This window comes from Neolamprologus brichardi, chromosome 11, assembly GCF_056152115.1.
Source record: "Neolamprologus brichardi isolate AB-2024 chromosome 11, ASM5615211v1, whole genome shotgun sequence".
NCBI classification, from domain to species: Eukaryota; Metazoa; Chordata; class Actinopteri; order Cichliformes; family Cichlidae; genus Neolamprologus; species Neolamprologus brichardi.
In genome coordinates, this window is record NC_142114.1 from 17605487 (window position 1) to 17625731 (window position 20245).

Here is a 20245-nt window from a genome sequence, read left to right on the forward strand (position 1 = left end):
ACATGCATTAATGTAATAACGTGGTGAGCCTACTCAACGTAAATTACACACGAACAACATTAAGCTACCCACGCAGAGAAGAATGGCTGCTGCTGCCATCATCATCCGTCATCATTTCTGCTACGTTGGCAGGGCTAGGGGCCAGGACTCTACTCTTTGGGTTTTTGAGGGATGTTGCTAACTCCAGGTCCGATAACAGGCACCATACCCGCAGTAGATGTGCTCGGTGTGAGGTCTCGCAGCAAGCTATCAAATACGGCGCATTTCTCGGCTTTTAAAAAAACGCTATGCTTCGCCAGATGTTTCATCAGATTCCAGGTGTTACCTCCTTTGCACAGTATCACAATATCAGCTTAAAGCACTTGTTGCAGGCTGCTGAGTTTGCATCTTTTGCTGTGAAGTACAGCCAGACTTTTGACCGCTTCGCCTTGGGCATTTTTAATCTGTAGCTCTACTCTAAAATAACGTATGTACCTGGGCCCGCCTACTATCCTTGGAAACGTAAAATGATTGGCTAGAATCTAAAGTGTATCACGTCTCAGGAAAAAAAAAGCACCGAAATAAACCACCGAAATGTGCGCTGTTTTTCGGTCTGGTTACTAGTACCGTTTATGTCAGAACCGGTGCCATCATGGCACCGGATACCGGTACCCATCCCTAGTCACAGAGCTATTTTACTACTTGGCATGGTGTGTTCTTAAAGAAATCTGAGGAAACTGGACAAAAGAAGGAAGTAGCAAACCTAAAAGAAAATCTTCCAGCAGATGGATGGTATCTGAAAGTCATATCCTTAAAAAACAGGCGAAAATCCAGCAAAGACCTGACACAGAGATACATTAGACTTCAGCTGATCCATCCAAGAATAGGGATGGGTATCGCTTAGGTTTTATCCGATACCAGTACCAAACAGGTACTTGTGAAACGGTGCCGGTGCTTAAACAGTGCTCGAACCGGTGCTTAAAGAATTTAGAACACACACTTTGTCCAAAAACCTCTCATGTTTAGCTGTTTTTTTGTAAAAAGATAACAATGTTAGCCTTTTCTGCAGCTATAAGGCATATATGGCATCACTCTTGGTTGGAAGCAGTGCTTAAACAATGGAAAAAACACAAACTCTGTCCAAAAACCTCTCATGTTAAACTGTTTTCCACTTTTTCTTTGGTCATTTTAGCCTTTTTGGCCAGGGTGAAGGGAGTATCTGCCATCAAACAGGAAGACAGCCACATGTAACTACGACAGTGTTTGCTAGTTCACCTTACATGCATTAATGCACTCATTTCCCATTTTCCTACTCAAATAATGAAACAAAATTTTAGTCACATTATTGGAAGAACGAAAAAGCAAAAGACATTTCGTGTTTTTGTTTTATTTCATAAATTTCTTCTGATTTTTTTCCATTTTACTTTTCAAATGTGAATGTTCACAGTCAACACCACACAAAATTCCACCTTACCCGATAAAAGAGATATTCTTCTTGTTGATATAAAATAACAATAAATTCATCAAACTAAATTAAAAGAACAGCATGAAAAGCATATTGTCGAGTCCCAGTTTTATCTCCTTCCATTTGCTGAAATAATTGTCTTTTTTTGTTTATTTCTTATTTTTAAAGAAGCATCAGTTGCCGTCCCTCTCCAAAGGAAAGGGGGATGAAACACAAGGACAGTGCGGCTCTGGGACACCTGCATGCCAGGAATCCCATATGAAATGTGTGATTAAGAAAAACTGCTTTTAATTACTGAAAAGAAGAGTGTGAAATATGATTGGCAGGGAAAAACAAAACAAAACAAAGGTGACCCTTATAACACCTCATTTGAAATCCCCACATTACATCTTATTATTACAACTTCCAAAAGCAAAAATAATCAATGTGGATTCTTCCTTTCTGAGTCACTGAAATGAGATCAGACACGGGGGAAAAAAAAAAAATGGAGACAGACACATACAAAGACATGAACATTTGAACAATTGCGTACTTGCACACTCAAAAATGAGCATTTGTGTTGTCATTCGCAGTTTGCCACACACACACACACACACACACACACACACACACACACACACACACACACACACACACACACACACACACACACACACACACACACACACACACACACACACACACACACACACACACACCATCACTCCCTCCATCCCCCCATTGGATCACAGATGTCAGAGCTCTTTTTAGGTTTTCTACAGTAACCAGGAAGAAGCAGAATAGAAAAAAAGGGGGGGGGGGGGGAAGGCATTTGATCTAGATGGCATCATCACACAATCCTCCTTGTTTATTTGTTCCCAAAAAGATGGAAAAAATAAATTACATTTACCATTAAATTAAAAGTGAAACAATTTGACCACATTGTGCCTGAAATGTTAATGCAGGTTGTTCAGCCCGTATCTCAGTCTACAGTTCATTAAAAATAGCTCTTCATGCACTCGTTTCATTTCAGTGATTCAGTGTTTGTCTTCATCCTAGAGGGAGAGAAGAGGAAGAGGCAGGTACAACAGTTTCTCTGTCCAGTTTGTTAGTGGCTATGTCTCCTCATCCTCCCTCTCTCCCAGTGCAGTAATGTTAGAATAGAGACACTACTGAAAAAGCCTCGAGGTATCACAGACTTACCTTCATTTCAAGACAGGACTGAAAGGACCAAAAATGAAAAACAAAAACAAATACATGAAGTACGATACAGAACAGAACAGAATTAAAACAAAATAAATAGATCTCTTTTTCCCACCCGCAAAACAACCCGTGAAATGAAAGGACTAAATAAACGAAATAATTATTCTGAAATGAAATAATGCTTTCAAAAAAGGAAAAGATGAAACATTTTTTTGATTTCGTTTTTTTTGTTTGTTTGTTTTCTTTAAATATAGAGATGTAGACATTTTTCTTTTTGGACACAAATTGCATTGGTGAGGGGGGGTGACTGAAGGGGGCAGCAGGTATGACAGAGGAGGCTGAAAGGTGAGCCAAGTAGTGGTGACACTTCCTCAAAGAAGAAATGGGTTGGTGCTTGTGCCTGTCGTTCCTCCACCTCCCACTGATCCTCCAGCACCCATCACCCCTCCTGGTCCTGTGGGCCCACCCAAAATCAGCTGAGGAGGTGGTGCGACTCCGGGTCCCATCAGACCTGAGCCTGGGGGTGCCATTGGGGAGAGCCCGCTGTACGGCATGCCCATGGGGCTGGGCTGCATCATGCCCAGGCCCATTCCCGGAGCCCCCATTCCCATACTCATTGGCGCCATGCCCATTCCTGGTTGCACCATGCCCAGCATGGGATTGGGAGGCACAGGACTGGTGCGGAGGCCGCTAAGGCCGAGTGAGGAGGGCTGAGGTGAGATGGAGGTCATAGGAGGAGCCACCCCAAAAGGGTTAGACGATGCAGGTGTTGGAGAAACCCCCCTACTGGAAATGGTACTGCCCGGAGTCACTGCCATGCCAGTAGCAGGAGATGAACCTGGAACAGAAGAAACACGTACACGGGATAAATCACAAAGTTCACTCGTCTAACACATTTTTAATTTAATGTTATTATTAACAGATCACATTAACATGTGTATCTCTGTATTAACAAACATGCCATATTGGCCCAGTTTATTTTTCTTATCATTGTTGTGAGGAGACCATAAATAGCATTTGCATTTCTGTTGTACAGTTCATTTGCTGTTATGGAGTTCTTGTTATGGATAAAAAGTGTCTGTTTTTTGTTTCAAAATAGCTGATAACTGCCAACATCTACAAACAAATATAATTTTTTAAAGTGGTTCTATATAGTGTGAAACTGTTAATATAGAGCGTTATTACATTTATTGCTAATGCAATCATATGGCACATTGACTTCTGAGGAAAGTTTAGATGGCACACATCATCAGAAAGATTGCCTACCCCTGGTCTATATCATAACATCATCATTATTAACATCAGAAAGCCTTTAAGACATAGTAAAGATATATTTTTACTGGCTTAGTTCACATTGCATATTTATCTTAATATATCTGGCTATGATCTTTGACAGTATTTGAGATTATTATATATTTTTTGCAATTAAGAAAATGTTTTCTTTAAAAAACAACAACAACAACAACAAAAACTAAATGTGAATATGGCACGCACATACAATTAAAAGGGTTGCGTTTTGTCTTTGCTTTGCTGACAGACGTTTTATGGAATTAATTTTTAATACATTGCACTTTCTAAAAGAGCAGTTCATTCTGAAACTTCTGTGTTTGGTCACATGTGTTTGGTAACTATGTGTGGATTGTGATTAAGAAGGGGTTTCTCGTTATCGAATCAGAAAATGCCACAAACGTTATTTGTAAACCACAATAATGAATAAAAGAATGGAGACAGTTTGACATCTCCAAGTTAAAATCTCGTAGAGAAGATTAAATCAATTTTCGCCATGTTAACCTAGAAGTTTTAAAATTTTAGCAAACAAAAAAGCAAAACAATATTTTGGACTTCAGCCTGGTTTCTGCATGTTGATCAGATATTATGATATTGTGACATGTGCATGCAAGTGAGGCAAATGCAAAAAAAAAAAAAGAAGAGACTGGAGCTGAATCAGTAAACCGATCGACCAAATTAATCAGAAACCACTGTGATAATCATTTTACATCTTCATTTTGTTTTTATTTCCCTGACAAGCATGTTTTCAATTTATTTTTATCTTTCAAATAAAATACTCATATTTTGTTTCAGTCCCACAAAATAAAGGTTAATGGAAACGCAAACATTTGCTCTTACATTTTACTTTTACAATTACTCAAATTTTAATTTTACATTTAAACAAATAAGTTATATATTTTCTACTGATTTATTAACTCAATGATTTTCTTTCCTTTTTCAATTTCTGTAAATGTTTCCATAGCCTGATAAAAGGTACGTTTTCAAGGCACCATTACACAGCAGTTTCATGTTAACGTCAGTCATTTTCATATAAATGCTTACAGAAATTCATGAATATTCTAGGCTCTCCCTAAATACAAGTCACAGGAATTCAGCGAGACTGAATTTGTCTTTCTGGACACAAAACGTCGAGCTCATGAAGTTCGGCTGTAACTAACCTGTGTTCTGAAGGAAGGGGTTGTGTGCTGATGAGGACGAGATGGAGGGAGGCGGTGGCTGTTTGGGTTTGGGTTTAGACGGCACCAGAGAATCGAGATCCACCAGTGCTGCGTTGGGGCCCAGGAAGGACTCAGGAGTCTTCCGAACAGGAAGTGAAGAACCAAGAGAGGACAGGTCAAAGGGTACCGGTGAGCCTGTGCTGTCAGCGCCTGCTCCTGAAGATCCTAGTTGCTCTGGATCTCCTAAGCGAGGTAATGAAGAGCAGAAAGAGTAAATCAGACTCTTAAAAACGTACTCATAACAGCAAAAAACAATATCCGAGTAGATACTCACACAAAGGAGGATGAAATGTTAGACAGGACAGCTGCTGAGTGCATGCATTTGGAAATTTGTGTGCAAAATATGTAAATTCTGTTTACAATTTTGCGCCAGAACCCGAGCATGTGAGAGTTCACGTAGTTTTACGTGTCAATGTACCTGTGCCGTTAGTGTGTTTGGCGGAGCCACTCCAGATGTCGGAGGTGATAGGGTCAGAGGCAGGGACAGGCCCGTCCTTTGCCCAGGGGTCTACTGGCCCCCCGGAGGAGGAAGTGCTGGGAGGCAATGGAGGACCCCAGGGGTCAGCACTGGGGGGGGTCACAGCTACAGGGGAGGGAAGGACACGCAAGGGAGGGGAGGGTTAACACAACACCTTACAGGTACAACTCACAATAAGGCGGGGACAGGAAGCTGGGCTGGGCAACAACAGTGGTGTTTCTCTCTCCTCAACCTCTCCATTGTTAACTTTCCAGGAGGACTGATACAACTGACAGCCACATTACTTACTCTTAAAGATAATCTGAAACTTATCGGAGGTAAAGGAGAGATAAGAAGCAACCTCATACAAAAAATAGATAAATAACTGAAAAAGGCATACAGAGGGCAAGAGAAGAGAAAGCTCTGGTTGAGACACAGCCACAGTCAGTCCTGAGTAAAAACAAGAGGATAAAAATCCCTGGTTTAGACACAGAGGGGGAATGGCATGCTTGCTTTCTTCACTACAAAGAGAAAGCATGTATAGACGGATGAAAAGATCAGCTATGACAGCATGGTGACATGTATGAGGGGAAATGCAACCGTGGAGTGAAGGGGAGAAAAAGTCTCCACATCCTCTTTCACCCACAGAGACAAGGTTCTGTTTTAATCACCAGCAACAAGTACAGTCCCACCCACCTGACTGCCGACAGAGGTCAAACATGACCACGGGTCGAAGATCCTTACCTGAGCTTCCCCAGGGGTCGACGTTGTTTACTTTGTTGGATGATTCACCCCATGGATCTGGAGGAGGAGCTATAACAGGCGGCGCTCCCCCACCCCAAGGATCAGAGCTTGTAGGGGATGTGGGTGATGCTACCCCCCATGGATCTGTGGTGGCTGTGCCCCACGGGCCCGAGGCGGCAGAGGCAGAAACTGTGGGTAGAGGTGAGGGCCCGGCGGAGCTCACGACAGGAGCAGCGGGGGTCCCCCAGGGGTCCACAGCACTCAGCTCCATCAGAGCGCTCTGTACAAGAGAACATTTAATGAATTAATGCTTGCACAGCTGATGGACATCATTACACACGTTTCACTATGCCAGCACATTTATCATTTTCTATCAGTCTTATTAGCCTGTTCTCTCTCTCGGGCATTCATCAATAGTGCTGATGAGATGTAAAACCACAGAAGGAGAATTGTTGGCATCACCACCAACTTTTCTTTCGCTGCTTTTTGCACATTTTTAAAATGATTTATAACTTGAGTTGGGACTTAAATGAAAGTCCTGATTTCAATCTTTGTTTCAAAAGTTTAGTTTTCTAAATAGTTTAGGGAAGTAAGCCTTAACCAAACTGCTCACTGTGTGGGCGGTTAAAGGTCTTCTTCCTCTCTATTGTTTTTGCAGAGGCTTCCATTTTTCTAATGCGTGTTTGGTCTTTTTAAGCAACTATTTTACATGAATAAAATTGGGATAATCTCAAATGTTGGCTTGTATGAACCAAGGATCAGGGGACTATAACCTCAGGTGACATTCTGAGGTTAGATAATAGTGTTGTGATAAAGGAGAAAATTGAAAATTAGTAATATTAATTAATTAATTTAATATTATTAAAAATAATAATAGCTGTTAGTTATGCTTTGAAGACCATCTGCAGTCTCAACAAAGATGCCTTTTTGGTGGAAAATTCTGGCAACGGCTGAACTAATTTTTATTACTGTAGAGAAGAAAAAAACTGAATGAAAGCACAAAGGTATCTCACATTTCAGAGAATGATTAATGTGTCTGAAGCTCTGAAACTTGAAAGACCTGAAGGGTTGTGTAACACTGAGGAGTAGCTTTGGACCCAAAGCTTTCTTACGAACAAGCGGATTATTGCATCAGTTATGATAAAATCTACGCACTGTGCATTTTATGGAGCACAATGTGTCTCCCCAGTACAATGAAAACATTGTGTGTTTCCAAGCTTCATGCAAATTTGAATCCTTAGCAACACTGCTTACACATGAAGTCAAATAAGACACCTGATAATGCTTTCACGTACCATCTGCTTTTTTCTTTTTGCTGAACAGTCCATCTGTATTTTACCAACACTTTTAGTATCTGAAAGTTTTCACTTCAAGTCAAGTCACACTTTGTTAATCAGGCACACAGCTAACAAAGCTGAATTTACTCATGGAGACACACACAGACCCAAGTAAAGCAGATGATCCAATGCAGCTTATCTATAGTCATTAAAACAAAACAAAAACACCCACCTCCTCTGGTTTTGGTTTCTCCCTCTTGCTCTCCTCAATAGCCATCTGCAGTCTCAGGTCATCACCTCTGCGCAGCCGCTCCTCCTGCCAATCACAAACACACAATTATATCCATCAGCAAACTCCAAAAACGCACCACAGGCACAGATTCATTAAATCCACACTGAAGGTCAGTATGAGCGAAGGAGGAAACCCTAACCTTTAATCATGATTCAAAGGCAAAAGATAAGGCTGTTCACACAATGTGTGTGAAGAGCTTGTAATTTTAACACAGCTTAACACAATTTAGATTACAAGCGCTGTCACGCGGCATCCTAAAACTGAAGACAGTGGCAGGAAGATGTCTTAGACATGGGTAGGCAAAACGGCTCCTGAGAGGGAGGATACAGATGCAAAAGCAGCTGTGGTTCGTTTGTTTGCTATCAAATGCTGCCATGGTGAATACTCCAACTGCTGTGTGGGTTTTAACTGCCTGCACCAACAATGGTATCAGTTCGGTAGCTGCGCACAGCAGAGCTTCTTTATCACCTGAAGGACAAAACCTTTACAGTAGAAATAGAAAGCCTTTTATATGAAATCAATAACAATTAATTTCAGCTCAGATGGAGATCTTGAACATCAACTTAAGATTCTGCCTATTGCCACCTTTATTCTAACACATTTCACTGAGGGCTGACAGCATAACACAGACTTATCTGCAAGACAACAGATTGTCTTTAATGCCAGTAAGCAACATTAACATTAAATCTGAAAGGCTAAACTAGTCTAGTTTTACAGTAAGTGCAGGACTGCAAACACTTGATGCAGACAAACAGGGTTAGCACTCAGTAAACACAGAAACAGGAAGTTACAACAGCAGGAGGAGGGTGTTAGAGGTTAGGAAAGAAATGTTTTAAATCAAGACTAGGGTTAAGTGCATGCTATCAGAGACGGCAATGAGAAAGAAAGAATAATCAATACTTGCAAGCCACTCATTGTTAATAAATTATGGCAAATATTTGCCAGTGACATGCAAATTCTAGATGGCAGATGATTAATTTGTTAGGTGCACGTTTTTCTTGCAGTTTTAACACATCTTGATGAGGTTCTGAAAAGTGCCTCTTAGGATGCGACTTTTTAAACTGAATTACTGCAACAGGATTACTGCAAATACGAGCATTAATTCATTTTTTCTTGATCGATCAATACTTGACATTTGCTTGAGAAATTCCATTTGACAGAAAGACAGATAGTTGATGACTGGCTCTCCAGCCAGCTGGACACACTCTCTGCCCCTGACCTGTTGGTGAATCTCTTTGCTGAGTGTGAGTGCATAGCGGAGCTCTGCATCCTCCAGAGGGTCCGTGCTATTCTGGGGGAGTTCAGGGGTTAAATGGTGAGAGCAAAGCTAGGTGTGCTGCATGTACAATATTTGTAAAGCCTTTGTGTACATAAGTGACGTGTACATTAGACTGACTGCAAACTTATCTGAAGTAAAGGACCAGTAAGCTTAGCTCAACAGGCCTACTTGGTGTTACCTGCTCTGCCTCTTCTTTACTCATAGCCAAAGCCAGCTGGAGCTGCAGATCTTCTTCTCCAGAGCTCTGTGGCCAAGCCTGCTCACTATCAGCACCCCCAGAGTGTGAGCCCAGCGACAGGCTGCCCCCCAGGCTGGGTGCTGAGGGGGCTGAGGAGGCTAAAGTGGAGATAAATATGCACAGAAGGGACCAAACCCTCTTATAAATACTGCAACTGTGACCACTGGATCAGTCTGTTAACTACTTAGAGTAGGTGTCTCACCACTGGAGGTCTGTGCCATCTTCTCTTTGGTTTTCAGGGCGTGGATCCTCTCCTCTCTTAGTCTCTCTTCATCTTTTAACAGCGTCACCAACTGTTTGGCTTTCTCTCGCACATTCACACCCTGGAAAAACAAAGCGAACCACTGTTAATTTACTACATAACATGAAACAGATACAGTTAATTACAAAATCAAGTATAAAAGCAGTTACTTGCACAGCATACTGTATTGATTTAAAAAATGTTTCAACTCAAGCAAAGCTCATTTATCAACAACCAATAAAACTTTTATGGCTGGCTTTGTGTAGTTGCACAACAGGTCAGAGACACCTAGTCAAACACGCTGCTTGTAGTTTAGTCAAGGACGTTTTACAGAGTGTGCCTGCATTCCACAAACGTGGACTTTAATCACCACTGACTTCACCTTTCCATTCAGCTTTGAATGCATGGGTGTGTCTGTGTACCTGGTCTTTGCCATCTCTGTCTATGTACTGGAAATCCTTGAGGGTCTGGACTGCGTAAATGTTCTCTCGGCACTGCTGGGCAACACGTTCTGAACCAGTTTTGATCAGGTACTCCATAAGAGTCATAGCCTAGAGAAAATGGAGAGAACTGTAAATTTTCAAATACAAAAATCCCAAAAGTAAAATAAACCTTTTACACACAAAAATAAAAACAAATATTTGAGCTTTCGGTTTTTAAATCCCACACATAATTACTGACCATCTCTGTACTACAGACATAACTACTCCATGGATTCCCATCCAAAGCCCCAAACCTTTTTAGGTGGCAATTATTCCGTGCTGCAGACACTGAGACACTGCGGATAAGTAGTTATTCCTGGAAAACTTTCTTTAAAGGGCGCATAGGTAGTGCACTCTTTGGTAATGTCCTGTAAACAAACCTGGGCAGTCATAAAAAAAGAAAAAGAAAAGGAAAAAAAAAAGAGGCATACGTGTAGACGTCTGCACACAGCTTCAAGCAAAATGTCTGATGGGAGACTTTTTGTTGCTTGGACCCAGGCAGCGCACTTGCAGACACTGAAACTACAAAACACCAAAGGGTGATGTGTCTACCAAGCTGTTTTTTTAAAGACCATGGCTGTGCAATTAGGTGAATCTTAATTTCGGTTTCCACGACTTATTAACACAAGCTGATTCCAATAGAAAGATTATTATGCTGCACTCCGTTTTGGACATTCCTTTCCTTTACTGTAACCTCTATATAAAAGTCCACATTTACTTCCAGCCAGGCAGCAGATTTAGTTTGGTTCACATTTATTTTTTTATTTAGTTTTTCAGTTGAATTAAAGTTAATGGAAATACACTTGTATAAAAGACATCATTCTTCTTTTACGTTTAGTCAGTCTATTTTTCCAAAACCAAAAATTCATTGTAATCTTACTATTTAATACAATAACTGTGACTATGAATTCTCCTATAATTGAGGCACTTTCCTTCCAAAGGTCTGTAAGAATTGTGCCATATTTTTACACATTTCAAAAAGGCTGCGTTCGCCACTGTCAGCTTGTACCAAGGCACCCAATGAAGGAGGGGTGGCATAAATACTATGTCAACCAATAGTCACAGTGGTGCTCTGTGTGTGTAAATACCACGAGATTAGTATGAAAATAATACTTGCAGGAACATTTTGGGTCTCTCGGTTAAGCAAAAAGACAGAAATATGCAGAAAAAAATAAAAGGTTGCACACTGCAAGGTCCCAGATTCGCCCTTTTTATTAAACCAGATATCTGATGAACTGTTCCAAACAACTTACTTTTAAATATTCACAATTTAAGTAGCATGCTTTATTTCCTTTGGATGAAATAATGAGATAATGATATGCTATATTTTGGAGTTTTCCCATTGTGTTTACGGTCTTGTGTTTAATCTGTATTGTTATTCCCCAACTTCACTTCTGGACTCACAAACCTTGTACACATGTCTCCAATTCTTGCCGTGGTCATTGAGGCGCTTCCACACCATGCTCATGATTTCCGAGAAGGCCACGACATTGTAGGTAAGATCAGCGATCTCTGACATAAGGGAGCTGCTGGGGCCCCATGGGTCATTCGACGTCGCCTCCCTAACCTGGACACAAGAACACACAAGAGGGATAAACCATTAATTATTCCACTCAAACCGACTGAGATGGGAATTATTTCAGACATTACTTTGTGACATCTTGGTGCACAGTGTTCTGAGTAACAAAATAAATTCAATCAGATCACAAGCTGCAGAGAATAATGAATGGGTACGATATGATTAGATTAGCTCATTCTCTACATAACAAGGGGAAGAGTGAGGAGGTTCTCCAAAGAAATATTAGATTATCGGAATCCGCATAATCTCATCATCTGTGTGGCAGAGATGCATTTGCTACACTTAAGTCCTAGATACAAAATGGGAATGTGTGGAGAAAATGAAACAGAAGAAGAAAAGCCAGCTAAGAAGCCAAGAGACACAACCTTGATTTCAGCCTCTGAATAGTTGTGGACGATGTTCTTTACTTGTCGCCGTAGCGATGAGGTCGACATGGCAACGGTCTGGCCACCAAGCTCTGTTGAAATCTGAACAGCAGATGGGCAAGAAGAAATGTAAAGTAGAGTTAGTACAATACAAATAATACAAGTTTATTTCCAGCGCACACAAATCAACAAGACTTACAACCAATAAAACAACCAGCAAGAAAGACGATGAAGACTTGAAATACTCGTAAGGAAGTGTGTGTATAAAAGAGTCTGAAAGGAAGAAACAGCAGACTTTAAGAAGAACAATCAGTGAGTGGAAGATTGCATTGGTAACCCAAATCAGCATCAAACGAGGAATAAAGACAATATCATGCACACCTGTTACACAAGACTGATGCAGGAAAAGGGTCTCTCCTCTTGGTATATTGCCGTTCCTCTATCTTGGCTGCCACTCATTCATGGAGTGCTTTGTCTCGGTTTGTCTGTTTCTTCCCGTGGCAACATTGGGTCCCAAAACCACAGACTAAGGGGGATGAAAACTAGGGAGCAGGATTGAGATTAATGTAAGTGTAAATGCATTGTGACTTGGATACTTCTGCTACAGCACAACGAGCAGCCTTAAACTTAATCTGTCACTAAATCTAAAGTAACCATTTATAAAAATTTAAAAAAACAAAACAAAAGGACAAAGGAGATATTCAGCAACAAATATCACATGATCTGTTGCTGATCCACACATGCTTCACAGAGACGCAACTTATCAGTTATGAGCTTGAGCGAACAGCTTAAAAATAGGAATGCAGTCATTTTAAATATGACCATCTGACTGAAAGCTAATACAGGTTGTCTTTTTATTTACTTGTCAAGTGAAGAGAAACATTACAATCTACACTATAAATAATTATTCAGTGAGTTTTAAAGTCTGTTTTCTGTTCTTTACATCTTCTTTGAAGATTTACCCCAGGCCAAACTGATAAATACTGTTTAGTGACAAGGTTAAATTCCATCTTTAGAAGCAAAAAATAAAAGTAATCAGTAAAAAGAGCAAGAAAGCGTGAATGAAAACAAAGTAAATTTATGACAGAGAACTGTAGCAGTGAATTTAACTGGATGCGATTTTAAAAGATGGCGTTCACACTTTCAGGCAAACCATTTTGGCTCCTCAACCTTGATTCCTTAACAAAGTCAATAATTTAGTTTTCACATCTAAACATCAGGCAACTTCCAGCTTCACACCAGGGTAAAACTATACAAGAGTAGCACTAAGATAAATATTTTAGAAGGGATCCGTTTACTTAACTCCAGGTACTCTAATCATTACACTGCCACAAACTTTAATCTTGAACCCATATTTGCAGGCCTCAAGAGCAGAATCACGGATTAATAAAAACAACATATCATCAACCAGTGCTGACACTAATCAGAGACAGAGTCACGTATGGATGTCAAGAAAATGACACGCATGGTTAAAACAAACTATAAACTTGAGACGGATTTTAAATGAGTATTTTAATTCGAAGAGATTGATACCCAACAAGTGTGCGAAACCTTATGATGCAATAACGTATAGCTTCTGTTTTGCAACACCACTGACAGTTCCTGAATTTGGTCTAAAAAAACCATGGACTTATTCTGTTTGCTGATGGAGAAAGAAAAAAGGCACGCAGAATGATTTTTGTGGATCAACAGCACATCCCTCACTACCTGCTGAGCTTTTTTTAGTATCTGATTGCTCACGCATCAGGTTGAAACACTGTTGCTGACCAGATGCAAGCTCTCACTGCCACAATCTGCATTTTCTTGCGTAACAGATGCTACCTCAGCTTGTGCCACAAAAATATAGTCAGGTCCATAAATATTTGGACACCGACAGAAGCACTGAAGGAGCTAGCTACACTTTTCTGATGTGAATAGAGGCAAAATTACAAAAGCTATCACTCTCAAAACACTTATGGATCTAACTGAATAAAGGCAATAAAACAGATCTAACATGATCAGACTTAATTTTGCTGTGTTTATTTATAAGTTCTACAGTCATGTTTTGAGAGCGGCCCTGAAATAAAACATCAAGAACACATGTGATTGTGATTGTTATTTGAGCAACTGAAAAACACTGATCATCTTAAAGGTTGATGCTCAGCAATTCTCTCGACTTGTACCTTTCAAAAATAAAGGAAGCACATTGTCTTTCCTTTATAATATAATAAATATCAAATTTTCCCCACCCACTGTATGAGGACCTTCCCCCAGGTGGCAAACCAGCACTGGCAAGAAACATTGCCGCTCTTTCCGTTTCTCCAGATTCAAGCAGATCCTTCTTTATACTGAACCAATAAAGTAAACAAACTGACTTCTACAAACAGCATGCTGGTTACAAACTTGAGATTAGTTAAAGAACGAAAGGAAAATAAGATTTTAGCTCTGACTGCTTGTTACTTGTTAAAATAAGTTGTAACTTGCAGTAATAAATTAACCTGTTGGCAATGTTTAAACCAATGGTTCCCAAATAGTGTGGCTGGATAAAAAAATGATTACTGTAATTGCACAAGAAGTAACCAATGAAATTCAAATGTACTACATTAGTTGACATGAAATGACCTGATTGAGAGTGAGGAGGATCAAATTTGCACAGTGGTAAAACTGATCACTTTTTTGTATAGAGAAAACCACATACAACCACTTCAAGATCAAGAACTGTTAGGAGGAAAAAAAAAAACACAAAAAAATATACTTTTTTATGGCTTCAGCTGGACTGGGATGTTAATAGGCCTTTATTTTCTGTAAGGTATTAACAAATGTGAACGCTGTGCCACACAAGCAAGACACACCTGAAAACCAGATCTTGAGAGAAACTCCGACTACTAAGTTGCATGTTCGTGGAGCTTACTGGAGACCAAAAAAAAAAAAAAAAAAAAAGAAAAAATTGTAGGTGTCACACTTAAAAGTGCTTTCATCTGACACAACAGCTAAAACAGTCATTCACGCCATTTTAGCTGACATAAAGGCTAGTTTCTGCAGATATAAACACTGGTTTAAAGTTTGAAAACTGCTGGGTCATTCCATCACAAAACAAAATGGGCCTTCTGTTCGAACATCTCAGATATCCCTAAAAATGAGATGGTCCAAAGTTTGGATTTATATCAATATATGAAATACTTCTCTAGCTTACACTTTGAAATTTGAGACCATGTTTGAATGAGCATACCTCAGCAAATATTAAAGATAAATACCTGAAATTTACTATACCAAATGATGAATCGGGATCTGTAATTTCAGACAAATACAGAGTATTTTCTAACTAAAATATGGAGGGGGAAAATAAAAGCCATCTTGTAAATTCCCATGTTTATTCACACACCGATAAAAAAATAAAAAATAAAAAATCACATTGCAAAAGCCAACTATTAATAATTTCTGAGTGATATATAATTTTATTTCACAATACCACAAAATTAAATGTGCAGAATATTGTTTTGACATGAAATTCTTAGTTAATTCATAATCCAAATATAGTAAATTTAGAGTTTCCAGAGTTTCAACTGAGAAAATTTTGTTAAATACATGCACGTTCTTAATTTCCAAGACCTACTGCCCTGTATGACTCAGGTTAGGTTTAAAATATATGAAGAATATTAAAAATGCAGTGAAAATGTACAAAAAAAGACAGGCACATCGGACAAGGTTGAGCAGAAAATGTTCTTAACAACTGGATGATTTAGGATGGTTTGGCCCCAGTGTCACGATCAAAAATGCCTTCATCTGACAACACAGCTAAAGCTGTCATTCACACCATTTCAGCTGTGTGAAAACCATTCGATTACACATTTTAAATGGATTTTAAATGGCACAAACCTAAAGCCTTTAGTTTGGATACTATACGAAAAACATAACTGTTCCAAACATCATTAAGTGTTTTAAATGAGCCTGACAGCTATAAGGGGTTCAGATTTGTAGGTCAGATAAACATGAGAGCATGTTGCATAACTGAACAGAAAGCAACCATTGCAAAAGTCAGTTCAGAGACTCCTGAAGCCCAGTGCCAAAGTTCAGACACGCCAGCTAATCCGTGATAACCATGATAAGTGACATAACATACCTTTTATATAGCTCCTCTTCTCGGATATCGTCAGTCTGAAGCCACACTGAGGGGAAAAAAATCCCCCACAAAGTTTCATCAGAAGCACTACAGTACACACTTTATCACCCTCAAGCGCCAAAAATACACAGATCTCTCACTTAGATCACATACAGAACAAGCGATAAACAATCTGCTGTAGCGTTTATTTACTCATAACTCACGTCACAGGAAGCTGCTCTATATGAAGGATGGATTGTATGGTTGAAGCCAATTAAAAAAGGCGAAAAGCAGGCATAAGTGTTAACTGATTTATTCCTCCTATCACTCATATCCAGCTAACACTGCACAGCCTCCCGAAGACGTGACCCCCACCCAGATAACGTTAACGACCCTGCCAGGCAGATGCTGAGCTCCCTGTCACACCTATTAAGATAGGAGGCTAACTAACTGACATGTTAGCAACCAAACTGTCATCTAACGTTTTTCTAGCTGCAAGCAAACGATAATGCCCGCTGTAAAATGGCACACACGGGTATTAAGCGAACATTTTTATGTCGCAGAGGCTTAATTTATCAACTAAAGCTGAGCACCAAACTCTCTTATTCCCAGCTAAGCTAATCGAAACTGTTTGCGATCACTTTGCTATCACAAAGTCTGGGTGTAGTACTAACAGGTGCACGGAGGGGTTTAGTTAGGCACAAAAAAGCGGGGTAACTAAACAGAACGAGTCGCTCCTGTCCCAGCGCTGAATTACCCCAAAATCGATAAAAAGGTGAAGGTTACCTGCCACTTTGACTGATAAAAGAAATCACTTTGCTGCTGTTGCTGTTCGGACACATTAGCCAGCTAGCCTGGTAGCAGTTAGCTGTTGCTAGTTCGCTACATGACTGACGGACCGTATGAGCTCCAGCTTCACGTCCTGCTTTGGGACCCTACTGAATACACGCATTCAAGAGTCGAAAAAGGCTGACAACCCGGCACAATAAATATCTAAAATAAATGTCTACTGACCCTGCTGTAGCTTGAATGTACGAGGAGATGGCCGAATTTCCGCTTCCGTTCTCGCCTACAGGAAAGACCGCACCCCCTGTAGCTTTGTTTTCCTGTGATGGTAGTAGGAGACTCATGAATTATTAATTGAGACGAAATGAAAGTCTCAAATAAAGAGACATCGAAATGATTGTTTATTACCGTTTAATATGTAATACGGGGTACGTTTTTAGTTCTGAGATAAATTTCCTCTTTAATATTCATTTTGTGTCAAAGGGAAGAACACATCCTCTTTTTTGTCATTATTTTTGTTTTGGGAGACGTTTGTTCCATGTTTTCCAGTCTTCTCAGAGATTAAAAAAAAAAAAAGACTTTGTGTTTCTAATAGAAAAGAAAACTGTTTGATAGTATACAAAGTGTCTCTCTGGTTTCATTTTTAAAAAATCCTAGATGAGGAACTCGTTTCACTATTGGCAAGAAAATGGAGAACTTGCCCCTAATTTTATATTTTTACATTGTGATAGGAGGTTTAATATTAGACAAAGATTACCCAAAGAAACACAAAATGCAGTTTTTAAATGATGATTTCATTCATTAGGGGAATCCAAACCTAGCTGGCCCCTCCTCAGTAAAGGAGCTGTTAATTAATGTGAACAACATTTTTTTTTAGAAAGCACAGTTCAGTTTCTTTGGCTGTCTCCAGGACTGATTATTGCCAGCCTGTTGATTTGAGAAATCACTTAAATTGTTCCTGTCTGACCAAGTGAAATAGGCTAAAAGATTCCAAAAAGGAAAGCTTCACACCACAACCTAAAGAAATAGCTGAGAAACACAGTCATCAACATCGATCAGTCTGGAAAGAGTTACAAAGCCATTTCTAAGACTTTGGGACTCCAGTGAACCATGGAGAGAGCCATTATCTACAAATGAAAAAAAAAGTGGAATAGTGGTGAAGCTTTCCAGGAGTGGTCAGCCAACCAAAATTAGTCCAAGAGCACATTAACGACTCACTCAAGATGTCACAAAAGAAGTAAAAGTAACAAAGCATTTCATAAAAGAACATCATACCAGCACTCAAACATGGTCGTTTTAATGTGATGGTCTGGGGCTGCTTTTCTGGTTCAGGGCCTGGGCGACTTGCCATAATTGATGGAACCATGAATTCTGCTCTCTACCAGAAAATCCTGAAGGAGAACATCCAGTCATTAATTTATACCCTGAAACTCAAAGTGAATTTGGGTTATGCACCAGGAAAGCTCCGAAACACACCAGCAAGCCTACCTCTGACACAAGAAAATGAAGGTTTTAGAGCAGCCTAGACAAAGTCCAGATTTAAATCACATCGAGATGCTTTGACCTGACCATAAACAGTTCATTCGTGCTTGAAAACCCCTCCACTGTGGCTGAATTAAAACAATTCTGAGACGATAAATGGGCCAAAATTCTTCTACAGTGATGTGAAAGATTCATTGCCAGTTATTGAAAATGACTGATTGCAGTTCTTGCTGCCAAGGGTGGCCCAACCCTTAGCTTTAGGGGGCAATTATTTTTTTCACATAGGGGCAGATAGGTTTGGATAGCTTTTTTTGCCCTTAATAAACCAAACCATCATTTAAAAAATGCATTTTATATTTGCTCGGGATATTGTTATCTAATGTTAAAATTTGTTAAACAAGGACTCTGGCCAAAATAACATCTCTGATGGACAGAGTCTCCCACCCCATGCATGTAAATGTTGCTGAACTGCAGAGCTCCTTCAGTGAGAGACTGCTGCATCCCAGATGCATGAAGGAGCGTTTCCGCAGGTCCTTCCTCCCTGCAGCTGTCAGACTGTACAGTCTAAACTGCTCCCAACAAACATAGATGTTTACATCTGCGCTGTAACTGCAATAATTTAATCAACCGATTTGCACTACAACCTGGTTTGCCTCTTATCTGTAGTTATTTTTATTTAATTTAATAACTGTACAGTACTCTGTTTATAGTAACCATTGTCCATATGTAAATATGTAAGAAAAATTATGTATGTTTCTGTTCTGTGTCCTGTGTACTGTGTACTGTTTGTTTGTATATGTGTCTTTCTGGCTGCTGTTACAACCAAATTTCCCCTTGTGGGACAATTAAAGGATTATTCTATTCTATTCTATTCTATTCTATTCTATTCTATTCTTGTTTGACAATTTTGAAACATGTAAGTAAACTGTAAAACCTAATATTGTGCTTAATTAAAAACATTAAGTAGACTGAACTCAGTTTTTATCAGCTTGTTAGAACTCAGTTTAAGTTACCGGTAGCTTTTGTTAAAAAAGCTGATTAATAACTCTAACTTTATTTGAATTGGCTTAAATTAGGAAAATTTAAGCTGGAAATTTTGCTTTTCAGTGGTGCAATGTAACTAAGTTAATTTACTCTGTACTGTACTTAAGTAGGTTACAACTCACAGGCAGCTTACTTTACTTGAGCTCTCTCTCCATTGCTGCCTCTCTATGGATATTTGACATTTTACTTCGTTATCTGACAGTTTATATTACTGTTGGAATTTTGTATGTAAAACATACAAATAAGTCACCCAGCTGTCACCCGACTAAAATCATTAATGATTAATTAGTTAATATATTTTTGATCGTTTTTTCTTGTTGTAGTTTGCTATGTTTTTGTTTCTAGATAAAAACAAAGAAGTAGATTGAGAGAATGCATCTCAGGTCAATACAAATGCCCTCATAATTTTAAAAAAACATATGAAATGGTCATTTTATTTTTGTTTTAATGGTCATTTTATTTTGTGTGATTGGTGGTGCCTGTTTTGTGGTGGTAATCCCAGAAGGGAGCCATCAAGCTGAAGGAGGAGTCCTGGGCTTGGTCAGACATCAAGTGGTGGTCTCCAGCTGGAAATGGAGCAGTTCACAGCTGAGTGTGAAGCGTCGGGAATGAGAATGCCTGGACTGACAAACAAATTATCCTTAGAAATATTACAATATACCAAGCTTCTGTGTTTAAATGCAAAACAAATATGTTGTTTGAGCTACAGACTGCACTTATGGCTGAACAATAAATACATTTTATATTTATTAATGTTACTTGCAGTAC

The 20245-nt window shown here is 39.4% G+C and overlaps 1 protein-coding gene across 6 annotated transcripts; it reads right to left on the reverse strand.

Moving 5' to 3' along the window:
* Positions 1-1350: 1350 nt before the first annotated feature.
* Positions 1351-17280, reverse strand: epn1a (epsin 1a). 6 transcript variants are annotated; one of them, XM_006802924.3, is made up of 14 exons: positions 17180-17280; positions 16187-16232; positions 12469-12629; positions 12088-12189; positions 11552-11710; positions 10084-10212; positions 9623-9743; positions 9361-9518; positions 9123-9194; positions 7844-7927; positions 6335-6614; positions 5552-5716; positions 5074-5316; positions 1351-3464 (listed from the first exon to the last, which is right to left on the reverse strand). In XM_006802924.3, the coding sequence occupies exons 4-14, from the start codon at positions 12154-12156 to the stop codon at positions 2998-3000; spliced, it is 1947 nt and encodes a 648-aa protein (XP_006802987.1). In that variant the 5' UTR covers positions 12157-12189; positions 12469-12629; positions 16187-16232; positions 17180-17280; the 3' UTR covers positions 1351-2997. The 6 variants fall into 6 exon arrangements, with proteins under 6 accessions (XP_006802987.1, XP_006802990.1, XP_035768920.1 ...); XM_006802927.3 differs by having other exon boundaries at positions 16187-16221; positions 17180-17245; XM_035913027.2 differs by lacking the exon at positions 17180-17280 and adding an exon at positions 16952-17169.
* Positions 17281-20245: the final 2965 nt, after the last annotated feature.

Coding starts and splice junctions, on each gene's coding strand:
- epn1a (XM_035913029.2), bottom strand. CDS start 12,156: ATGTCGACCTCATCGCTACGGCGACAAGTAAAGAACATCGTCCACAAC. Junction 9,744..10,083: donor ACAGAGATGGCAAAGACCAG/GTACACAGACAC, acceptor TTGTTTTTCCAG/GGTGTGAATGTGCGAGAGAA. Junction 9,519..9,622: donor GATGGCACAGACCTCCAGTG/GTGAGACACCTA, acceptor TCTCCACTTTAG/CCTCCTCAGCCCCCTCAGCA.